We start from the raw sequence: 18,515 nt of genomic DNA, 5'->3' as shown, positions 1-18,515 counted from the left end.
GCTATCCGAACAAAAACTTAGGGGAAGAAAATTTCAGACAGAGTACAGAATAACATTTACAAAGGTCCTGAGACAAAATCAAGCTTGGCCATTTTGAGAAACAGAGAGAAGCCCAACATGTTTGTAGAATGAGGAACAAGACCATGGGAAGAACTGGAAGAATAAGATCCAAGTGACAGGCTGGAACCTGACCCTGTGGGATCACAGAACCTCACCCTCAGCTTATAGGCCAAGTGAATTGTTCAGATTTTATTCTGAGGGTACTAAAAAGCCACAGGAGAGTTTTAAGCAGGGGAGAGATGTTAATTCATTAACATGTTTAAAAGAAGTAGAAAGCTTGCCTAGCATGTGCAAGACCCTGGATTCCATACCCAGTACCAAAACAAACAGAAAATCACTCTGGCTATTGTTTGGAAAAGGTATTAGAGGGAGAAATATGAATGGAAGTAGGGTGGCCAGTTGGGACCCGTTAAGAGAACTAAAGTGGCAGAGGTGGAGTTGTAAGAGGTGTTGGATTTGGAACATATACTAAAGATTTATTGACGATTGATTGGGTTGGGTCGAGTTGCTGGTAGCAGCAGGAGAAAGGAAGGTTTCACTGAAAACCACCAGTGTGGGGCCTGGCAATATTGTGGATGCCAAAGCCATTACCTGAAGTGAAAGACCAAAGAAGGAGAAAGGGTGGGGGAGGGATGATACCAAGAATTCCTTTCTCAAGATACTCAATTTGAGACGCTCATTAAACGTCTAGGTGGCAGTGTCAAGTAGACAGATGCATACTTGTGAAACTTCAGGATCAAAAACCTCAGAGGACCAGAAAGTACACTGTAGGGTGATACTTTTTCTTCTGTTTACTTTGGAGCATTATTAAAATCGATAGAATATTTTCTTTTCATTTGAAGTCTTATTAGATTTAGGTTTTAAAAATGTAAACAGGACTTTGGTTCATAGTAACATCTTTGGAATATGCTTAGACTCAAATTATACCTTGGGTATCTTTCAGATGGTGTTCCTATCACTTCTTTTTTGTGCCACTTGCTTTTTTTATTCTTCATTATCTCGCCAATGACTTACTCCTTTATTGCTTATAAGCAACTTGTGAGTGGAACAAAAGAAGTAGCATTGCAGATTTGGAATCTATTTTACCCAGCATTATTTCTGATTTTATTTTTTACTTTAACCTTTTGAGAAATAAAGGCTCTTGCTATATGTTTTTTGATTTATTTTATGATAATTTTTAGATTTGTTTTCTATTTATTTTCATGCTGATAGTGAAGTAAGTCAGGCATTTTCTATGAATAGATAAATGCAATAGTCAAAGGGGGATAAAAACACCCAGTAATGTTCTGATGCCTCTGTTACCTGAGTTACAAAGAAAAACAAGGGAACACCAAATTAATTACTCTCACAACTCCTGGAATTTATGCTATTGATTGTGTGGTGGCGGGACGTGTTCTACATTCTGAATTTCTTACTTGGAGTGTAGTTAATTCCAAGTGGGATATTTTCAACACGTTTGAGTAAAATCTTTTAAATCCTTAACCTCTATTCTGTCCTTTTTATTTCTGTACATCTTGGCAATACTATTCCTATAATGCTGAACATGTGTTAGCCATTATTTATTAACTTTACAAGAAACCATACAGTGCTATAACACTCTGCCGTATCTCCTTCAACTTTAGTTTAAAAACAGAGAAACGCAATTTTAGGCTGAATAACAAAAAAGACTGGATTTTAGAATCCTGAATGCAGAATTGTCTTTCCTTGACTTTGCAAACACTACACATACTTATTTTTTCTTAATTAAATTTACACATTTCCTCTTATAACATGATTTCAACATTCAGAATGTTTTTATTTTTCCATTTTTTATTTTATTTTTATTTATTATTTATTTTTATTTTATTTTATTGTTCCATTTTTCTTTGTTCCTTTTAAACTATAGTTTATTAAGCTAGGAAATTACTCCATGTGTGGCTCAGACAGTAAATGTTAACACACTTTATTCTCTCCTACCACATTAACAATGAGGGGGTTGTACAGTGGTAATACAAAATGAATAAGACAAATCCTACAATACCACACAGGCATCTGCTAAGCAACCTGGGGACCCAGAGTGCAAGGCTGTGTGGGAGAGACCATCAGTTCATCCACCATTGTGGACGGCCCCAGAACCTGAATCAGTCTTCTTGCATATTAGGTGCTCAGTAAAAGCATGAATGATTTTTAAGAATTATCTGTTTTGAAACCACACTTAGATAAAATAAGTTCTAATTCCCCAAACAAAATTTGAAGCTCTTTGAAGGAAATGAATCGACTTATAGATTCTGTTTTCAGACAGTAGTCCACTGGCAAGTCCCCTGCTCGTATTTAAAAGGGTGCAGTACTGCTAATGTTTGCTGTTCCCATCACTCTGTGAAAGAGAATCAACACTGGGCCCTGTTGTCCAGGAGCTAGTGTGATGAAGTGGCTCATTGGATTCTGTCTCTGGCACTTTTAGCCAAGAAGCCACTGTAATAAAAGAGCACAGAAAGAATAGAAAGGAAGAAAAAAAAAAAGATTCATGTAAAAAAAGAAGTGATGGGATATGCCATCAAAAAATATAGAACAACTTCAAATGCCAAAAATCGTTCTTATTCTCCCCAAAATCTTTATATCTATAGCCCATAATTTTCTTTAGTGTTTTAAAATTCAAACCAAAAAAAAAAAAAAAAACGTTCTCAAATCCAGCAAGTACTCTGTGAAAGAACCCATCCAAAGAGCATTCAAACTTTTATCTGGGTCACTGTGGGTCACATTTAAGCACCAAATACCCCCTTTCCACAGTTTGAGGCATAAGGGAGATGACACCCCCAGAGTTGAAGGATGTAGTGCAGCCATTAAAAATTGTTAAAATTTTGTTTCCCATTTGAACTTTAGAAGAAGAAAATTAAGTTGTCATTTGAGTCCAAGATGCCAAGAATGTCACCTTTACCAGCTGATTTCCCTCACTATCCAGAGGGCTCTGAGTGGGTTCAGCAGCAACTGCCCATCACTGTTGGCACCCTAAGTGTGCACATTCTGAAAATCAACCATCCTGCTATGTAATCAGCAGTGTTTGCAGAAAACCTAATGCCAAAGTCATGTTAAGGTTAGCAACAACATGCCAGAATTTAAAGGAAAAAAAAAAAACAACTTTATTTGAATTTGACTGATGACTATTTTAATTTCTTCACCTCTAATCATTTGGGAAGAAGAAATGTATACCTTGAACAGTGGTTCTCTCTCTCTCTCTGCCACCACTTTAGGATCTGATAAATTCTCACCTCCAATTCGTAAGACTTCCCTGACCAGTATCTCTACTTTTGGTTGGTTCCATTCTCTATCATCAACACATTCTTATATTATGCCTGAGTTGCCTTACCAAAGCTCATATCTGATAATACCATTTTATCTCTTAAAATTCTCCTAAGGCTCCCTGTGGCTTCTAACAAAGTCCAAACTCTCTAGCTGGTCTCCAAACCCTGTGATGACCTCCTGTCCTTTTCCCCTGACTTATCTCATGCCTCGGTCATGATCTCAGTGAAGCAAGAAAGAACCACTCACCATAGCTCAGAACCATCCTCTGCCTACTGTTTCATGCCTTCTTAACACAGTCTTCCTGTTGACTGGGTTTATGCCAACTGTAATTTAATTTAAAAATACCTTAGCAGACATGCTTTGATTTCAACTAAGTCCTACTTCCTTTGAGTTTCTACTGCAGTAGTGATCCGTTGCCCTAATCATGAATCCCAGGATTGTTCACTTTTCATTGTATAAGAAAGGTCACATTTGAGAGGGGGCTCTGACCAGTACCATTACTGGCATTTTTATCAGAACTGTACTCTTTGTCAATTAGCATATGAATGTCAGGATGAGTTTTTATTGATGAAACTAGTCATTACTTAATTAGCAGTTGTTTTGATGAGCACCTGTAAGTGAAAATGAACAGTAGTTTATCAGGATATTTAGATTCCCTTGCCTGAATAGGATATAAGAATGTCACACAAAACTTATCTCAAATGAATTCTGGAGACTGGGGGTAGAGCTCTGTGGTAAAACATGTGCCTAATATGCACAATGCCCTGGATTTGATCCCCAGCACCCCTCAATAGGGGGAGGGGTCTAAACTGAATGTAAAACCTAAAACTTCTAGAAGAAAACATAGGAGAAAAGTTTTGTGAACATGTTTAGGCAAAAATTTCTCAAATAAGACACCAAAAGAACCACATATAAAAGAAAAAATGGTAAGTCAAGCTTTATCAAATTTAAGAACCATTCCTTTTTAAAAAAAAAAAAAAAGAGAGAGAGAGAGAGAGACAGAGAGAGAGAGAGAGAAAATTTTTTTATTATTTATTTTTTAGTTCTCGGCAGACACAACATCTTTGTATGTGGTGCTGAAAATTGAACTCAGGCCGCCTGCATGCCTGGTGAGCATGCTACTGCTTGAGCCACATCCCCAGCCCAAGAACCATTCCTTGAAAGACATTTTTAAGATGAAAAGACAAGCCAAAGACTGGGAGAAAATATTTGCAAAATGCACACTTCATAAGAGATTTGTTTCCAGAATATATAAAGAAGCCTGAAAACTTAATAACAAACAACCCAACTTTAAAAAAAAAATGGTCAAGGAATGTGAATATGTAATTTGCCAAAGATAATTGGTTGGAAAATCAGTACATAAAAAGTGCTCAACATCGTTAGTCATTAGGATAATGCAAATAAATGCCACAAAGAGATTCCACAATACATCTATTAGAATGACTGAAAAAAATGTTTAAAAACTGACACACTGAGTGCTGGCGAGGATGCAGAGCAGCTGGAACAGCATTTTGGTGATGGCTGTGCAACAAGAGAAATGAAAATTCATATTTAAACAAAACCTGTACATTAGGTAGATTTATTTATGACTGTCCCAAGCTGGACATAATCTCGGTGTCACCTAGTGAATGGATATACCTCCTGCCATTCAGTGCAAGACTGCTCAGCAATGACAATGAGTGAACACAGCAAGATAAATCACAAAAGCTGTTTCAGTCAGCTTTGTTGCTGCTGTGACTAAATGACCCGGCCAGCACAAGTGCAGAGGAGGAAGAATTTATTTGAGGCTCACAGTTTCAGAGGTGTCAATCTGTGGACAGCAGGCTCCATTCTTCAGGGCTCCAGGTGAGACAGGAACAACATGGCGGAGAGTGTGGCAGAGGGAAGAGGCTTGTGTGGTGATCAGAAAGCTGAGAGACTCCACTCTCCAGATACAAATTTATGCCCACACCCCAGCTCCCACCTCCTCCAGCCACACCCTACCCCTTTAGTTACCACTCAGTCAATCCCTACCAGGGGATTAAATCACTGATAGGGTTAAGACTCTTCCAACCCAATCATTTCTCCTCTGAACCTTCTTACACTGGCTCACATGTGAGCTTTTCGGGAACACCTCACATCCAGACCATAATAAATGCTCTGTGCATAGTGAAAGAAGTCGAACTCAAAGGCTACATGCTATCTGACTGCATTCTGAGGAAGACAAAACCACAGGGACAGAACATAGATCAGTGATGTCTGAGTAGGAATTACATGCGAAGGGACATGAGGGAATTTGTATGGTGCTACTTATGCTACTAGATGCATTTGTCAAAACTCATACAACTGTACACTAAAAGGGAAATTTACTGTAAAATATTTCTCAATAAACCTTTAAAAAGAAAGATGGGGTTGGAGTTAGGGCTCAGTGGTAGAGTGTTTTCCTCACACGTGTGAGGCACTGGGTTCGATCCTCAGCACCACAAAAATGAAGAAATAAAATAAAGGTATTATGTCCATCTACAACTAAAAAAAAATTTTAAAAATAAGAAATATGACAGGCAAAGCCTACAGTTGTATCTTTGGGAATGATTTCCTGGGCTTTTGCCACCATTTCATTAGGAATGCTTCTTATATCTAATGCCAAATCCCTGGGTCATGGCAGCCTAACTCTGGATTAACCTTCTGTCACTTCCAGCCAACAAGATCATGAAGGATCAGAAAAAGCACCTGATGCAGTGGAGAGTTAGGACTTTCTGAACTTACAGAAGCAGACTGTTTGATCTATGCCTGCCAATGCGTGGCATTGATTTGGGGGTGTTGGGGGACGGATTGGGTTTGGTGTTTTAGTTTATTCAAAAGAAATTCCTGTATGTGAGGCAGAATCCAATGGCACTTACTTGCTTTCATTACAATTTAAGTAGGCTAAGGAGACAGAGCCAGTCCTCACCCACCTCAGATATCTCCAACTGTCACTAACATCAGCCAAAAGACGCTAAGGATATCCATGTCCAAACTGACTCAGACCAGCTCAGCCAAGAAATGCCCTTCTTCCCAGGCTCGCTCAGACATATTTTGAGACTCAAGTATTTCTTCCTGTTGTGACCCTTTCCTGGTACCCCAGGGTCACTTTCTGTGGCACCTCAGGTTGATGGGCTTTCAATGACATGTGTCCCCTCGGGGGCATTTTTTTTTCTTCTTCTGCCTCAATAGGCTGTGGTGTGTTTAAGGACACAAACTGCTTTGTGTTCCCAGGGGCCTAGTACAATTTCTAACAAGTTCATAGATGCCCAGTAAGCAGGTATTTAAATAACACATTAGCAATGATAATCATACAGCTAGTAATGATAGCCGAGACTTCACTGTGCACTTCCCTTATTCCCAGCACTGTGCCGTATACTTTATATGTAGTACCCCATGAAGTAGGGGTTATCATCCCCATTTCACAGATAAGGAAACTGAGGCTTAGGGAGATAAAGTAACTTGCTTAAAGTCAGCAATGTTGGAACTTGGTATCAGAACCAGTAGTTTCCCACCAAAGCCTACACTTGGGGATCTGTGACCTCTGACATTTCCATTTCGACCTATACTGACAAATATAATGCTTTCCACATTTTGCATACAATCCTAGCCCTGAAAAGACTTGCAGAACTCCTCTATTCCTTATCAACACTGTGTGGATCAGTAAAGACCTTAGAAGCCCACTTTGCTCCAGATCATTCAGCTATTCTACAGAAAAACTAAAATTGCTTTCTGGCAAAAAAAAAAAAGGCTGGCAGGGAAGTACATAAAAATTTATGAAGCCACTGTCACTTCGAATATTTTGGTACTCTGTCACAAGATCATTGTCCCTGGAAAGATTTATTATTAGCTGCTCTCATCTTTCTCTTTTTCAGAGTTCACTGTTTCCACTATCTCATCCCTCTGGCCAAGGAGGGGAACTATGCCATTGTCGCCAACGTGGAGAGTATGGATTATGACCCTCTGGTGGTCAAGCTCAACAAAGACATCAGTGCCATCGAAGAGGCCATGAGCGCCAGCCTTCAGCAGCACAAGTTCCAGTATATCTTTGAAGGTCTCTGTCTCTGGGAGTTAGGGAGGAAGGAAGGGTGAAGGTTTTCTTGATATTCTTTATTTGTGAAGTGAAAAATTGTAGAAACAGGTATTTTACTAGTTTGCTTGGATGAGAGCTGCAGAACCCAGCCATTCCCTGTACAAGTAGGTAAATAATACGGCTGCCATCTGCTCCTGATTGACAGGGAGATTTAATCCAAGGTAATGCAGATGGCTGCCTGCTGTCCACCTTGACAGACCACTCATGAGATTTGGTTGGACCATGAATTAACTAGAGAGCAGCCCATTTAAAAAAAAAAAAAAAAAAAAAAAACAAGGAAGAAAGAAAAGAAAAACTCAATGAGGAGAGCACCCTAAAAAATCTTTCATTGGCTAAAATTATCATTGGAGGAAGAAGTTTTCTCTCACAGAATGCATCATCGCAGGAAAAGAACAGAAGCCTGTGATTATAATGCAGCAATAATGAGGAAAACAGCATGCATACATGCATTTGAAGGAGCAGGCAGAAGAAGAATGAGAGGCAGTACCATCTAAAGACATTGACCTTCAAAATTTTTAAAAACATGGTGCCAGCCAAAAACTTTTTCAGGCTGAATTCCACTCATAGAACCCTGTCACTGTAATAAAATACCTCTAAGATACTTAACTTATGAAGATTAAAGGTTTATTTTGGTTCATAGCTTTACAGGTTCCCACCCATGACTGAGTCGACCCATTTCTCTTAGGCCTCTGGTAGGGGTCCTAGGTGGTAATGACAGGGAGTAAGCAGCAGAATAAATGGTTCAACTCATGGCCAGGAAACAAAAGAGAAAGAAGGAGAGGTCAGTTTCCTCCCCACTGACTCAAGGACCTCCCACTAGGCCCCACCTGCTAAAGATTCCAATACATCCCAGTAGTGCCAGGCTGGGAACTGAGCCTTTAACACATGAGCCTTTGGGGCCACCTTTGCAAAAACAAGAAAAAGTGAAGGAAAAAACATTTACTTAGTTCTAAGTATGTATAATTAAATCTAACTTTTAGATACAGTAATCTGTACGTGCCCCACATTGTTCTGAACTGGTATTCCTCAACTGAAGCACATGGGAGCACAAAGATTTGGCCTTATATCTCCCTGTAGGAGACCCATTAGTTTGTTGATGTCCTGGGCTGCCCTCTACCAAATTTCATAGACTATAAGACAATACTTAAGATTAAGAACAAACCCCCACTTATGGGCCCCCAGAAGTGTTCACAGACATCTTGTGGGAACTCAACAGCTAGCTCATGATCTGCTTTTCCTTTGTATTTTGTTTCTGATCACATCACTCCTATTACTACTTTAGAGATGTACCCCATTGCCAATGCTTAGGTGTATTAATAAGCATTATTGCCAGTAAACCTCCCCAACCCCTTTTTATGGTACTAGGGATTAAACCCAGAGTGTCGTACATGCTAGGCAATTGCTATACCACTGAGCTTCATCCTCAACCCTAACACATTTTTTTATTGATTTATTTTCTTACTTGTTGATATTGAGGTTTATTCACAATATTATCAATGCCCAATTTTGTATTGAAATATTTTTACTTATGTAGGTTCCCAATCAATTTTAAGCCAAATTGTTCCCCTTCCTGTTTTATGGGAAAAAAAGGAGAGACCAAAACAGATCACTTGAATTTACTGCTTCCCAACTGTCTGTACATAAATGCTCATTAATAGTTTATCACAATCTGACATATTCCTTAAGCCTTGGCATGGTGGCTGTAAGTGAATGTGGCAGTGCAGGAACTATAGATATACCAGGTTTTCTTGACAACATACTAGGACAATGTAGAAATATTCTGACATGATTGTAAGATGAGCCAGTACAGCTATCAGAAGTGTTTCTTTGTTCATTTCAGTTTATGGAGATTTAGAAGAGATGCCCTAATCTGTCTTCTCTTTTCTCCCCACTGCCCTGCTGACCCCCAGGCCTGGGACACCTCATTTCCTGCATCCTCATTAATGGAGCCCAGTACTTCAGGCGTATCAGTGAGTCTGGCATCAAGAAAATGTGCAGGAACATTTTTGTTCTTCAGCAGAATCTGACCAATATCACCATGTCCCGGGAGGCAGACCTGGATTTTGCAAGGTAGGAGTGAAGACTGGGATCAACTTCTTGTACCAAAGCCAAGGCTCACTACCTGTAAAGTAATCTTTTAAATGGATTCTTGATACATAAAATGCTTTTGTTAAAAATAGCAGGGGGAAAAAGATAGATGTTCTTAGCTGATCAGGAAATCAATTCCACAAAATTTTGTTTAATGTTTAACATTCCTTGGGCGGGTCATTTTTCCTATCTAACCTAAGTTCTTACTATAAATCTTTAGCAACTTATTTTTTTTTAAATAAAAGTCACATATGCTCATTGCATAAAATATATAAGCTAATATGCAAAGAAGAATATCAACATTTCTCATAAACTTCTGATCCAGGGGCCACAATCCTTGGTGCACCCTCTTCTTGGCTTTTGTTGCACATGCTGAATGCATATACAACTTTTCACACACATAACTGCACGTTATTTCTCTTTTTGCAAAATCAGAGCTATGTTAATATAATTTTATATTAATTTAATTGCACTTTTCCATATCAATAATGTTCTTTGATACTATAATCTTTCCAACATTCATTAATACTTCTTGAAAACATAATACCTAAACAAATATTTCATAGTATAAAAAAATCATGATTTATTTTTTAATCAGTGTGCGATTATTTGGACATTTGAATTTTTTACCTTCTTTCTCTCATAGTAAATAACAACTATCAAATGTATCTTTATAAGAACCTATTTCTTTATCTCTTCTGTCTTGGTGCAACTGAAACTCATCTCCTCTTGTTTCCACCAGAGAATAATAGTTATTCACCACTGGCCTTTCTCTTCAGGTTTGCTGATCTCAATTTTTTTGATACTTTTCTTATAAGATACACTTTTAAATTTGAGAGTTAATTTTCTTTTCATTTGGTCTTAACACTGTATCTTAAACAATCAAACCTTTGGTACTTTAATGAAAGTTGAAGCAGTATTGAAGCGGATGGATAATAATTAAGGTACCCCCCACGCTCTATTGCTATTTATACCTAGGTGGATCATTCCATAAACTCCTTCATTTTCCAAAAGTCATTATGGTTAGAAGTTACTTATTTTTAATAGTCCAGAATGTTCCTGACTATTACTTCTGTTTCTTTTCATTTGATTTTTGATTCCTTGAAAAATTCAGGATAAATTAAAACAATTATTGAGTTATTTAAGGGGATCATAAAACATTATGTTACTTTGACAATTATGAAGACATATTTTCTAGTATCTTTGTTTTGAAAATGAACCACACATGTTCATTTTTAACCTTTCTGCCCTTATTACTCCTTTTATTTCATTTACTGCCTTGCCATCCATTCCTATGCTTCTCTCTCCTCCTCCTTCCCTGTCTTTTTCCTCTTATTTGCAGGAAAGAGAGTGTGTAAGTGTGTGTGAAGTGTGTGTGTGTGTGTGTGTGTATGTGTGTGTATGTGTATGTATTAAACTCCCTGTTCTAGGTAAATTTGGTGGAAAGCCTTCCTTGCTCAGATTAGGGAAACCAGGTGTGACTGAATGCTGCATTTATTTGGCTGCTCTTATGGGAAATGATCTCATTATTGAATTAGTCTATTCATAATAACATTGACAAGGGAAGTTAAGAACATGGAGGCCTGAGGGATACAGAGAACCATTACTAATTCTCTGAGGAATATAATTCCTAAATTCAATCATCCTTTTTTAAATGATTTTTTTTATTTAGCTGAAATAAGTAAATTAACACAGTTCTTGGCAGACAGTATGGGGCCCAAACGCGTGCTGAAAACACTGGTGTCTGAATCATGCAGTGCTGACTGGGCAGAATTAAGGTTGGCATGAGTGGCTGTGTTCCAACGAAGCGTCTGTTCAGGACATAATCAGAGGGCACCCAATTCATGTCTTTCACAGTTGGATTTGTGAATTATGTCCAAGGAAGTAGGTAAAAGCTGAAGTGACCACTGGGAGAGCTTCTTCTACTTCTACTCCTTATTCTTAAATGGATTATAAAAGAAGTAGGCTAGCATGAACACAGTGCAGATTATGTCCAGGAGGCCACTACTGTTTCTTCAGTGCCTGGACCAGAGTAGGTGATCACTGTGTGTATTGACTGAATGCCTGGATATCACATGGAGGTGTGTTTTGCTGTTGATGAAGGGCTTGCTTAATGACAGCTTAGTTTATCTTTAATACTCTGAAGGTTTTATTTTAACCAGCTGACATGGTCAGTTTCCTTATAAGCTGATAAAAAACAAAGCACCCCCCTTACACTTCTTTCTTTTAGAGCAGAAAGCATTACAAAAACTAATAATGTAATAATTCATAGTCTCTTTCTCTCATTTTCTCTTACTCTCATAGAGACACACTTTATAGCCTTAATTTTTTCCCATCTTGCTTTTGGTAGGGACAGGTTTTGTGAAATGGGCTCCGTCAATTCTACCAAATTTGAAGCTATGTAAAATAAATTTAACAGCAGTACCAAAATAGCCAGAAATAATAGACTGCAGCAGTGTGCCTCAGCATTCCTTAAGCAGTGTCTAATCAAGCATGGACGGCATCTGTATTTCCAGCAAATCTCTATAGGAATGTTATCTTCTAACACAGTAATTAATCACTGGTTGCCATGTGTCAGAAAACTTATTTAACAAGAAGTTACTCAGTGCTGGTAGTTTTTTACTTCCATAGCCTTTCTGGCCAGTGGGAGATATAACACCTTTCTGTACTCAAGAAATGAGGGATCTGGGACTGGAGCTGGGGGAGCAGCTCAGTGGTAGAGCACTTGTGTAGCATGCACAAGGCCCTGGGCTCAATCCTCAGCCCTGAAAAACAAGAAGGAGGAAGAGGAGGGGGACGGGAGGGAGAGAAAAGAAATGAGGGAGCCGGAGTGATTGATTCCCTTTGTGTTGACTCTTATGATTGTGGCATTGTTGTCTGTCTTTCATACACAACAATCTTCATTGCGCAAAGGATCAAGACAGTCTATACTGTTACCAGAATTTCTGAACTTCGATCCTTTAGGGTAATGATTGCTTAAGCACTGCTAGATTTTTGACCTGTACAACCGCACAGTTGTTGTACAGGTCATACTCAAAAAGATCCTTTATCTAGGAAGATCGTTGTAAATTAACTATAAAGTGGAAAGTACCTCCTTTTCAGTTCCTTCCATCACAGATTTTTTTTTTTTTTTGTAATCAGGTATTGAACCTAGGGACACTTAACCACTGAGCAACATCCCTATTCTGTTTTTGTATTTTATTTAGAGACAGGGTCTCACTAGGTTGCTTAGGGCCTCATTAAGCTGCTGAGACTTTCAACTTGCTGTCCTCCTGCCTCAGCCTCCGGAGCTGCTAGGATTACAGCCATGCACCACGGCGCCAGACAGATCATCTTGAGCTGCCATGTGTGTTTCAAAATGTAAGAAACACTAAAAGCCCCAAAGATTTGCAATGATGATTATGAAACAACAGAGGTCTGGATGGGTATTAAAGGCCCCAAGGTGTATCTGGCAGTCTTTGTAATTGAAGTGAACCAACTACCTATTCAAAAGGAACATCCCCAGAATTCTCTTCTCATCTTCCTTCTCTCCCCCATCCTCCCTTTTGAATCTGTGACCCTTTTCATTTGCCAGGCATTCTTCCTCTATCCTGTCACTCTGCCTCCTGACTTGCTTCTCTAAGGTTTCATTGCTCCTTGAATTTCCCCCCTCATTTAGTACTTCTTTAGACGGCTGTCTCTTTTTTTAAAATCTGACAAAGATAAAGGAATGAAAGGTTAAGTTTCAGAGAGTGGTAAGGAGACAAGTTCTGTGTGTGTGTGTGTGTGTGTGTGTGTGTGTGTGTGTGGTGTTGGGGATTAGAATCCGGGGCCTTGTGCATGCAAGGCAAGCACCAACTGAGCTATATCCCCAGCCCCAGGAGACAAGTTCTAACACACAAGAAAGATTCCTCGTCCTTTTATTCCATTCCTTCAGCAAATATCATTTGGGGTATGCAATCTGATTAATAAGTAAAATGTAAAATATGTCAGATGATGATATAAGCAATAATGAAAAGCTAGGCATGGGAAGGAGATTGGAGAGTGCCAGGGTCTAATCAAGATAACCTGAAATTTGGAGTGTTTGTGGACATCCTTAATGAGATGGTAACATTGGAGGAAAAAAACAACAGGACGAGTAGGAGTGAGCTGTGAGGATATCTAGGGAGGAGCATACCAGGAAACAGTCTCTAAGGGTGAAGACCCAGGGGGAGGAGAATCCTTGACTTTTGAAAGCAGTAGACAGGCTAATGTAGATGGAGTAAGCAAAGAAGACTGATAGATGAGGTCAGATGCTTAATCCAAGGGGTTAAATCTTGAAGACCATTGTACCGACATTGACTTTTACTCTACAGTAAGCTATTTTGAGGGTTTGAGGCAGAAGAAAACCCTAATCTGAATCACTTTGGCTGCTACATTGAATAAACAGACCCCTGGATAAGAAGGGTTGTAGGCAAGGACAGAAACAGAAGGATCCATTGGAAGACTATGTCAGTGATCTTCCAGGTGAAAGATAGTGGTGATCAAACCAAGATGACAGCAGTGGAGAGGAGAAGAGGTGTTTTTAGAAGCAGGTCAGCATAGGTATGTTTTGAAAGTAGAACTGACAGGGTTTGCTAACAGATTCAAAGTGAACCAATGACTCCAAGGTTTTTGATCTGAGCAGTTCAAAGCTTAGGGTTTATTTTGTTTTGTTTTTGTTTTTTAATATTTTTAGTTGTAGATGGACACAATAGCTTTATTTTATTTATTTGTTTTAAGTAGTGCTAAGGATCAAACCCAGTGCCTCACACGTGCTAGGCAAGCGCTCTACCACTCAGCCCCAGCCCCAGCCCCAGCCCCAAGCTTGAGATTTCGATGTACTGAAATGAAAATGAGCCAGATCATGGGTGAGGCCAGCTGAGTGTATGGAGGGCAGGGGGACAGATAGGGAGGAGATATGGAAGACTTTTACTTTACATTAAGTCTGATAAGCTTTTTAGACATCAAAAAAGATTTTCTTAAAAAGGGAGAAAACTGGATCTAAAACTATAGAGTTCAGAAGAGAAGTCTGGCTGGAGATTTGAGTTTGGGAAGCATCAGCATATAGATGGGACTTCAAGCCATGAGAAAGGAGGAAAGGTGAGAGCACAAGTAGAGGAAGAAGAGAAGCTAGGAGATGGGTCTCCATACCCCGCTGCTGAGATGCTGGAGCACTGAGGAAGGACCATCCTAGGGATTGGAGGGGACACAGCCAGTGAGTGGGAAGATTGGGGGTGGGGGGTCACATCTGGAAGCCCAGTGGAGAATTTGAAACACTGAGGGCAGGAGGTGAGGCCGGGTCTTCTCCTGTGTCAAATGCTGCTGCTGGATTAAATTAGCTCAAGACAGAGAATTGGTGGACTGGAGCTGTGGCTCAGTGGTAGAGCACTTGCCTAGCATGTGTGAGGCACTGGGTTCAGTTCTCAGCATCACATATAAATAATACAGGTCCGTCAACAGCTAAAAAAAAATATTTAAAAACAGAGAGAGAGAGAGAGAGAGAGAACTGACTGGTCTAAAAAAATATTTAAAAACAAAAAAGAGAAAGAGAAAGAGAGAATTGTCTGGTGTTGGGCTTGATGAGCTCTGACAAGCATTTGAAATGCATCCCTTCATCTTCCCTTCACAACTTATGTAAAACAGGAATCAGCTTCAAATGGTATGTTTAGAAGCAGGACTCTCACTCCTCAATTAAGTAGTAGGGTCTGATGTGATTAGAGCAAACAAAAATGGGATTAGAATGTTTGTAGTGTGAAATATATAAGACCATATTGGCAGCTTCTCTTTTTTCAAGGTCAGCATCAGCATGCAGGAACCGTTTTGAGAGTATGTTCCCTTGATACGTGATAAAAATGGAACTTTACCTCTATGACCATCTTTCCCAAAACCCAGTTTAATCATGAGAGAGACTTCAGAAAGATTCCAATAGAGACATCCTATAAAATACCTGATCAGGGATCTTCCAAACTGTCAAAGTCATCAACAAGTTTAGGAAACTGTCACAGCCAAGAGAAGCCAAGGAGACATGACAACCAAGTGTAATGTGGTCTCCAGGCTCTAGTCCTGGAACAGAAAAAGAGCATTAGGTAAAAACTAATGATGCCAAATAAACCATGGACTTAAGGTATTAATAACGTGTTAATATTGGTCCATTAGTTGTGATCAATGTACCATACTAATGTAGAATGTTAATAACAGGGAAAGTGGGTGTGAATTATGTAGAAACTTCATACTTTCTTTTCAATTTTTTGTGAATCTTAAACTATTCTAAAAATTAAAGTCTATGAATAGAAATTAGGCAAGAGATTTGAATAGACATTATCCAAGGAAGATATACAGATTGGTAACTCACACTGAGCCTAAAAAGACGCTCGATATCATTTGTCATTAGGGAAATAAAAATCAAAACCACAATAGTTGTCATTCTACAGCCTCCAGGATTGCAATGATCAAAACAAACAACTGGAATCTTCATTTTTTGCTAGTGGGAATGTCAATGGAATAGCTGCTTTGAAAAACAGTTTATCAGTTTCTCAAAACATTGAACATAGAGTTATATGATTCAGCAGTCTCACTTCTAGACCCAAGGAAAATGAAAACATACATATATAAGAAATTTGCATGCAAATACTCATAGGAGCATTATTGATGATAGCCAAAAAATAGAAACATTCTAGGTATCCATCACCGATGGATGAATAAAATGTGTACACCAAACAATGAATATTATTTGACCATAAAAAGAGATGAAGTCACACAATACAACGTGGACAAACCTTGAAACATTATATTATATTTAAGAAGCTAATCAGGAAAGACTATATGTTACATGCTTCTATTTATATGAAATATTCAAAATCAGTGAATTTATAGAGATAGACAATAGGTTAGTGGTTTCTTAGAGTGGGGGCTTGAACAGAAATGGGGAAATTGATCCAAGATTTATTTTGGAGGTGATGAACATGTTCTAAAAAAGATTGTTGATGGTTACATGACCCATAAATACACTACAACCTTGAATTGTATACTTTAAACGTATGGATTATAATGGTGAGTGAATTGTATTGCAATAACTTGTTCTAAAAAATGCTGAGCTTAAAAATCCTAAATTATGGGGCTGGGGTTGTGGCTTAGCGGTAGAGCACTCACCTAGCACTTGGGAGGCGCTGGGTTCAATCCTCAGCACCACATAAAAATAAATAAATAAAACAAAGGTATTGTATCCAACTACAACTTAAAAAAAAAACTTTAAAAAAACTAAATTATGTGTCAGCAAATGAGTAGCCAAAGCTTTATAGTGATATTAATGGGCGGGGGGTGCGGGGACTTTGTAAAGAAAATGAAAATATCTAGCTCATTTTTTAGTTTCCCTAACCCATCCTGAGAGTTAGGCAACCAAGAAAGAATTTTTTGGAGAAGGAGGTGATGTTGAATACTAATTCTAAATGGAATTATCAAGGGTGGGAGAAGAGCCATTTCAAACAAAAACCACTCAGAGGGACTGACTGGGATAGATGTTCAAGGAAGAAATTGGTAAGCATGAGCCTGAGGTGAAGTCAGGGCTAGCTTAGGGCAGCTACAAATGCTACATCTCCTGCAATTTTGAGACACACCTCCCTCCCCCACCAGCACTCCCTATTCTCCTTACTTTGATTTATTTATTCTTATCACGTATCTAATATATTTTACATTTACTTATGTATTTGTTCCTTTATTTGTCTAAACCCATGTAGAATGGGAGACCTGCAGGCATAGGCTCTTTTCTTTTGGTTCAGTGTGAGAGTCCTGGGCCCTGGACCAGCATGCAGCATGTAGTAGAATTCAGTGAACACTGGTGAAGTGCTACAGTTATTCAGACTTGATTTTGTAGGTGACCAAAGGATTTTAAGCAGGGGAGTGAAACGGTCATGTTTGTATTCCAACTGAGTCATTTTCAGCAGCTATTGAGGGCATGGATCTGAGGCCCAACTGGAAAGTAGTTCTTAAGAGAATGATTTATAGGACCTGAATCAAGCCAATGTTGGCAGAGAAGTAGGACACAGATTTCAGAATTGTGAAGAAGCTAAAATCTGGTAGGATTTGAAGAGTGATTGAACAGCAAGAGTAGAGGAAGAGAAATAAGGATGGGTTTACTCTCCAGTGTCTGACCTTGGCCATAGTATGTCAAGGAAGACAGGCCGCAGGAGAAAGGAGCAGTAGGTTTGATCATCATGGCTGTGTGTGTGCAAGATGCCTGGGGAACTTCTGGGATGTGTAATAGGTAACTGGAAACACAAGCTGGAAGCTTGAGGGAAAGGCCAGGATACAACAGAAGATCTTATCAATCATCAGCATAGTCTAATTTAAACCCATTAAGGAAGATGAACACAATGACATGGAAGAATCCTCTAGAACAGACCCAACCTTGAAGGGCATGAGAAGGAAGAGGAATCCTGAGGAGGAAAGGCACTATTAGAACAAGGCCCAGAAGGGGAAAGTGTCTGAAGACCAGAGTGTGTGGCCCACTGCTGCCTGGGCCCAAGTGCTACTTACCCCATAAACTATTGTAGCAAATTTCTTCCCAATAAATGAAAGCATTTTCTCATTTTAACTTCTCTAACTCCTTTTGGAGGTCAGCTGTCCAAATGCCTTCTTCTAGGAGATAGAGTGAGTGGTGAAGCCAGCCTTTATCCTTGACCTTGTGCCTCCTCAAAGGCCAGGAATGATCTCTGGCCTGGCTGAGAGTGTCCAATTCCTCCCAGGGGAGCTGTTCATGTTCACTTCTTTCCTACAAACCTATTGCACAGGAGCATTACTTTTGTTATTTGCAGGAAAGGTTATGTGTTTTCCTATTTGGAGTGACCAGGGCATAGCTTGAGAGTGGGATTAGCAATGACATGCTGCCACCTACTGGAACACCCACCAACATCCAGACAGATGAATATCTGTGGTCTGAATCCCCATCTCTTCTGAATCAAAGATGGGTACTGCCCCTGAAGTAGACTTCAAAGGTGAC

General features: G+C 39.2%; 1 protein-coding gene across 1 annotated transcript in view; it reads left to right on the top strand.

The window, feature by feature from the left end:
* Nucleotides 1-18,515, top strand: part of Exoc4 (exocyst complex component 4) — a 765,522-nt gene that overhangs the window by 700,320 nt on the left and 46,687 nt on the right. Inside the window, exons 16-17 of the mRNA XM_027950110.2 lie at nt 7,215-7,393; nt 9,343-9,502. Coding sequence (XP_027805911.2) covers nt 7,215-7,393; nt 9,343-9,502 — 339 coding nt within the window. The remainder of the gene's footprint in view (nt 1-7,214; nt 7,394-9,342; nt 9,503-18,515) is intronic.

The sequence above is a fragment of the Marmota flaviventris genome, chromosome 1 (assembly GCF_047511675.1).
Source record: "Marmota flaviventris isolate mMarFla1 chromosome 1, mMarFla1.hap1, whole genome shotgun sequence".
Classification (NCBI taxonomy): Eukaryota; Metazoa; Chordata; class Mammalia; order Rodentia; family Sciuridae; genus Marmota; species Marmota flaviventris.
This window is presented reverse-complemented; position numbering and strand designations above follow the sequence as displayed.